General features: G+C 43.4%; 2 protein-coding genes across 2 annotated transcripts in view; one reads left to right on the top strand and one right to left on the bottom strand.

Moving 5' to 3' along the window:
* Window positions 1–276: 276 nt before the first annotated feature.
* LOC306937138 (solute carrier family 45 member 4-like) lies at window positions 277–2,244 on the top strand (the record flags this gene model as incomplete). Its single annotated transcript, XM_079520805.1, has 1 exon — window positions 277–2,244. The coding sequence occupies one exon, from the start codon at window positions 277–279 to the stop codon at window positions 2,242–2,244; it is 1,968 nt and encodes a 655-aa protein (XP_079376931.1).
* Window positions 2,245–5,447: 3,203 nt separating this feature from the next.
* Window positions 5,448–6,335, bottom strand: part of myadml2 (myeloid associated differentiation marker like 2) — a 19,051-nt gene continuing 18,163 nt past the window's right edge. Inside the window, exon 3 of the transcript XR_013791651.1 lies at window positions 5,448–5,505. The gene's annotated coding sequence lies outside the window, so the exon portion shown is untranslated. The remainder of the gene's footprint in view (window positions 5,506–6,335) is intronic.

Genomic DNA, 6,335 nt, shown 5'->3' on the forward strand with positions numbered 1-6,335 from the left:
TTAGTATTTCTGCCACGCCTCTGGAACTCCATATTTGGGGAAGACTGACATCATATTTGATGATGCATTAAAGCAGACTTGCGTCATTTGTGTGATAAATTGTAGCATACCCATTGATACATGCATGCAAAAGAGGTATCGAAGGGAAAATATTTAATTATGGAAGAAGAGCAGGAGACAGTGGACAACGAGGAAACTAGCCTCCGAGAGGAGAACGGGCCCAAGAAATGACACACACATCCAGCGATGCAGCGAAAACCACTGCATCGCTGGCTGATGCATGGGTCAGTGATGTTAGGCCGCGAGTTCTGCTATGCCATGGAAGGTGCTCTTGTAATTCCACTGCTGCTGCAAATAGGCCTTCCAGAGCAGTACCATAGTTTAACCTGGCTCCTCAGTCCTGTACTGGGTCTGATTTTAGGTCCTGTGATCGGCTCAGCCAGTGACCGCTGCACTTTACGATTGGGTAGGAGAAGACCCTTCATACTGGCCCTGTCTGTGGGGTTGCTTCTGGGAGTAGCACTGTTTCTAAACGGCTCGTTGATAGGTCTGTCTATTGGTGACACCCCCGGTAGCCAGCCAATCGGCATCGTCCTTACTGTGTTGGGCACGGTGGTACTGGACTTCTGTGCTGATGCATCTGAGGGACCAATTATATCTTACCTTCTAGATGTTGCTGATACAGAGGAGCAAGATATGGCTCTAAATATACACTCTTTCGCTGGTGGGATAGGTGGCGCTGTGGGCTATATGTTAGCTGGTCTAGAATGGACTGACACGGCTTTGGGTCGTGCATTTAAGTCCCAGGAGCAGGTCCTTTTCCTCTTTACTGCCACCATCTTCATCATCTCTGTTATACTGCATATGCTCAGTATTCCCGAACGACCTTTCAAACCATCCCACCAGGCAGAGGCCACAGCAGATAGGGACTCCACTCGCTCCAGTAGTCAATCCTCTTTAAAGCCCAATATCCTTGACCCGATTGGAGAGGACAACTTTGCTCTTGAAGACAAGCCTGTCGATCTTGTGTTGGAAATGGACCTCCTTGATGTGAAGTGTGCTAGGAGTAACAGTGACTCAGCCTTAGCCTTACCAGCCGCAGAGTCACAGTATGAGATGGAGGAGGCCTCCTCTCCTTCTCGTTCTTTCCTTGTTGGCCACTTTGACTCAGTTGAAATCGTTGAAGAAGTTGTGCCTATTTCTGGTCATTCCCACCCAGTGAGTGGCCACGGCTCTACTGAACAAGGTAACCACCCCTTCAGCACGTCAACCTCAATCGCAACACACCCTCACAAGTACAACCGACAACATTCCATCATCCCCTCACACTCTGGACGAATGGGATCACAGGTGTGCCATATGCGAGGGCCAGCGTCTGGAGCTCCCCAGACAATACTCCCCTCCTGCAGCCTTAATGACTCATGTGATGTCCAACAGCATGCAGAGAAGAGGAGTCTGTCGTCTGAGGGCTCGGAGGGGGGAACAGAGAGGGGCACCACTGTACGACTACTCTGGATCTCAATGCTGAAGATGCCAAGCCAACTGTGGAGGTTATGTGTGTGTCATCTCCTCACATGGTTCTCTATTATAGCTGCATCTGTGTTTTATACTGACTTCATGGGACAAGTTATCTACCACGGAGACCCCACGGCACCAGCTAATTCCATTGAGCTCCAGAACTACAACAAGGGCGTGCAGATGGGCTGTTGGGGCCTTGCTGTCAATTCTGCTACTGCTTCTGTCTGTTCTGCCCTCCTTCAGAAGTGTTTGGATAATTTTGACATAAGCATCAAGGTCATCTACATCCTGGGAACCCTGGGATTCTCCATAGGAACTGCTGTCATGGCAATCTTCCCCAATGTCTACATTGCCATGGTGATGATCAGTAGCATGGGTCTCTTGGATGTGATCATCTCCTACTGTCCTTATGCTTTATTGGGTCAATACCATGAAATAAAAGAGTATGTTCAGCATAGCCCAGAAAACACCAGAAGAGGCTTTGGTATAGACTGTGCCATCTTATCCTGCCAGGCCAATATCAGCCAGATCTTGGTAGCATTGGCCCTGGGTGCTTTGGTAGATGCAGTGGGCAGTGTGCGTGTCATCCCCATGGTGGCTTCTGGTGGATCGTTCCTGGCGTTTCTTGCTGCCTGTTTCCTAGTTATATACCCAAACAGGCAGGCCAGAAGCTCAGTACACACTGAGGAGTATAAGACAGTAACCCATTTGTCAGAGGAAATGTAACGTAGGTTCAGGATTAGGTTTTCCCCCCCTTTTTGAGTGGTGCAACCACTCCCTTACGGAGCTATGTGTGTGGCTGGGTAGCTGGCTGGCTGGGTGCCTGGCTGGGTATGAGCACGAAAACAGCATGGTTGTTTCTCACCACCTGTGCGCAACCTAACGCACACACAAACACACACGCACGTATTAACTGTATATATGATGCTTTCGGGTGTGCCAGTACAGTACAGTACAGTACAGTACAGTACAGTACAGTACAGTACAGTACAGTACAGTACAGTACAGTAGAGGGACCGCCACATGGTAACTCTGTCATTTCTCTACCGTTTCGGACGTGGGGCGGCTCGCCGGAACCGGGCCGGCACCCTGGGTGCGTTTCTGGGGGTCTGGAACTCCCCCCCAGGAAACCCCCACACGGAGTTGCACCACTCACTTCACACGGGTGTGATTTTTTTCTTTCTTTAGGTTAGCGTTAGGGTTCTAAAGTGAATTCCCTGCATGCTAAGCAAATCAGCAGCTTGCAGATGGTGCTGATACTTTGACCTGATCACCGAAGTTGAAAATAAAATAAATCAAGTAAATCAGCTTGCAGTCATAACCAAAGATTTCCAGACAGTGGTGAAATAACTGCAGAATTATCGGCTTTGGAGAAATACGATCAGAACACCTTTTGTACATAAATTATTCACTGGGCCTCTACTATTCGTTATAGTTAGTTACTATATTGGTTCCATTACTTCCAAGAGAAAGTGAACGTCCTATCGGAAAGTGGCAAAAGCAGGGTTGCCGGCATACCGACATTCCGAGAACTTCCTTCTTGAACTTTTATTTCTGTTTAAACTTTGTGGGACTATGAAAGGCTAAGTCCGGCAAATTGGTTGATCACCCCATTGGCTGAGCAATGTACATATTGAAGCTAAAAGTGAGGACGGACAAGTGAGGATGCAAATTGTGATTGGCCAGAATGAGATGATGTATGATGATGTATTATAAGAGTGCTCCTCACTTCACACGGGTGTGATTCCTATGTCCAGCTTTTAGTGTGCGTGTAAACACAAACTTTGTCCTAACACAAACATTAAATTAAATGCCATTGATATTGAATGGCCATTTTTACGTCATTGTTCCAACACAAACATTAAATGCCATTGATAATGAATGGCCAGTTTTGAGTGTTTGTGTAAACACAATCATTGTGTAAGCACAAACATTGAAGACAAAAGTGAGGATGCAAATTGTGTGCCCTTCCAATGCATGCGCGCAGGATGGAACATATAGCTAGGTAATTTCACATTTTCTTGTGATAATATTGTCACCCACTTTAACTGAGAATCCGTCGGCCTTGCTGAGATTACTATTTGATCCAAAGAGAATGGATTCAGTTTTTCCCGGGTGTATAGGTTTGTTATCAGAAAGCCATGTGCAGATTCTACCAAGTTCAGAGCTCAACCTGCAATTTGTCCCTGTCCGAGACTAGCAGGGCAGAGTTATCCGAGAACAGGAACAAGTTACATTCACAAGCTCATACAGTATTTCATGTTATTTACATACATTAGGAACGGCAAAGGCCCTAGTATTCGTCCTTGGTAAATGGTAAATGGTGCATTTATATAGCGCCTTTATCCAAGGCGCTTTACATAGATTGTGCATTACATTCACCCATTCATACACCGATTGCGGCGGAAGCCATGCAAGGTACCAACCAGCACATCGGGAGCAATTTGGGGTTCAGTGTCTTGCCCAAGGACACTTCGACATGCAGACAGGAGGAGCCGGGATTCGAACCGCCGACCCATGGATCATTGGACGACCTGCTCTACCTCCTGAGCCACAGTCGCTCCTTGTGGAACAAAGAATCTGAAATTTCTCCAATAAACTGAAGTTCTTGTACAAAATGTTTAAAACAATACATCACTGTTTGTAGAACCTCACTTGCCCTCAAGTGGGATTGTTATAACGGCAAGTGTTGATACTAATGTGGAAATGATGCCCGCTGTTGTCTACAACTACTGTTGTAGACAACTACAGGAGTATGAAGACTATGGGCCCTAACGTATGCCATGCCTTACCCGCATAGTTGTTTTAGAACCTTCCACTTTACTTTCTTTATATGATGATTTCTTGTTATTTTAAATAGAAGTATATATTTGCACGTCTCTAAATGTTCTGATGAATTGAAAATGGTGGACCCTGTTGTAAATAAGTGTAATGCTTTATCATGGTTCGTCCACAAGTACGTTTTTTCTATTGACTTGTGCTTTTGTTTGAAATGTACCCATTCTACATACTGTGAAATACAAATTTCAATCAATCAATCACTATCCGTAAATGGTATCTTGCTGCCACGCAAACCACACCAGGTGGAGGAGTGGCCGTTGGCGTGTTGATGTGCTTTCCTTGAAATTGCTATCTTCCTATATTCTATTGAAATTGCTAACTTGCTATCTTATTCCGAATGACCAAATACAGAATATGATAATAAAAAATAAATAATAATAATAATGTGTGTAAATAAGTGGAAATTATAAAAGGCAAGTTTATTTGCATAGCACATTTCAATAACAAGGTAATTCAAAGTACTTCACTCAAAAACATCATTAAGAGAATAAATAATATAATAAGATAACAAGTACAACCTGTAAAGGCTCATGATTCAATTTTCAAGTAAGACAAATATGTGTGGGAACTGGGAAGTGATCAATACAATAATACAGCAATAGAGAACAATACACACCGTTGAACTATAGTAAATGTTAATTAGAAATGTCTCCGTTCGTTTTCCTGATTGGAACCTTTCGGAGATGTGAAATATTAGCCTCTGTACCCAGATTAAATATATACAGTAAGCCCAGTATGTTGTAAGTTTCTCTCTGGGGCAATAGGTCATCTAAATTTCCTCCCCTTTTAGACTCTTCACGTTCTATACTGTAGTAGCTTAAGACAGAAACATGTATGTACTACTATGTATGCTCTCTAGTATTTCATTAAGCTCTTCCTGTGTCTATTCTTACCTGAGTTCAGGTCGCACATCAGGACCGCCTGCGGTCCCTGAGGCTACACATCACATCAGGTGACATACAGTCTATACTGAAAGACTAAACAATTGTTTTAAAAGATCTCTGCCATGGATTGAAACATTGTGTCAATAAAGGAAGTCTGAATGTTGGCTTGGTGTGTGGGTTTTACTTGTCTCGAACAAGTAAAGCCCACACTAAAAGTGCAATGCACTTATCCCAACACCCACTGTTCTATGTGCGTATAACTCTCTGCTAAAATAGTTAACAGCAAATCACGTAAACCCTGTGTATACTTACTACTTTAATAGTTGACTGGATCATAGGCCCCCTACATTTTTTTTGCTCTTCACCAAATGTGTTTGCCGAAAATAGCTATCTACATGCTCACAATGCACATGTTGTGAGCTTGTAGATCTTCTATTTTCACCGTAATGGTTCTATCAAGGTCCAATACCTGTTCTCTCACTCAAAGCCATTCACATGGAAACCAAGAGACCACACTGCTCTGTTTATTGAGCAGAACAGAAATATGGAACAAGTATGTTTTATTACTGTACATTCCATTTAACTGTCAATGTGCTTAGGGGGAAAAAACAATCTTCTTAATACTATATCCTCAATACTGCAAGTGTCAGATTAATCTTCATATCAATATTACATTCAAATGATAAAATCAAAAGCATATTGAACTTTTAAATACTAGGTAGATGGTATATGGGGTAGATGTAACTGCCTCAAGAAATTTGTTGGCAGTTGGAGCCAAAACTCACACCGGAAGTTCAATGAATACATAGCAGTGAATGGAGCCGCCTGGACCAACCAACTCATAACAAACATTATTTCTGAACTTGGGCCTATGCTTCTTTGACACAGACCAAGGAAGACACAGACCAGGAAGTACAAGAGCACTGGGAACATTTAGCAGCAGCAGTCTTCAAAGCAACCACTAGATGGTGTTAAATGCTCTTTTCCTTCAAGAGACATGACACCAAGGGCTCTATTTTCGTCACCGCTAAACCCCTTATCCCTAAACTTTTTTGCCTTTTTTTTTTTTTACTATTTTGCTAAACATTTTTG

Source organism: Electrona antarctica (assembly GCF_951216825.1).
Source record: "Electrona antarctica genome assembly, chromosome: 14".
Taxonomy (NCBI): Eukaryota; Metazoa; Chordata; class Actinopteri; order Myctophiformes; family Myctophidae; genus Electrona; species Electrona antarctica.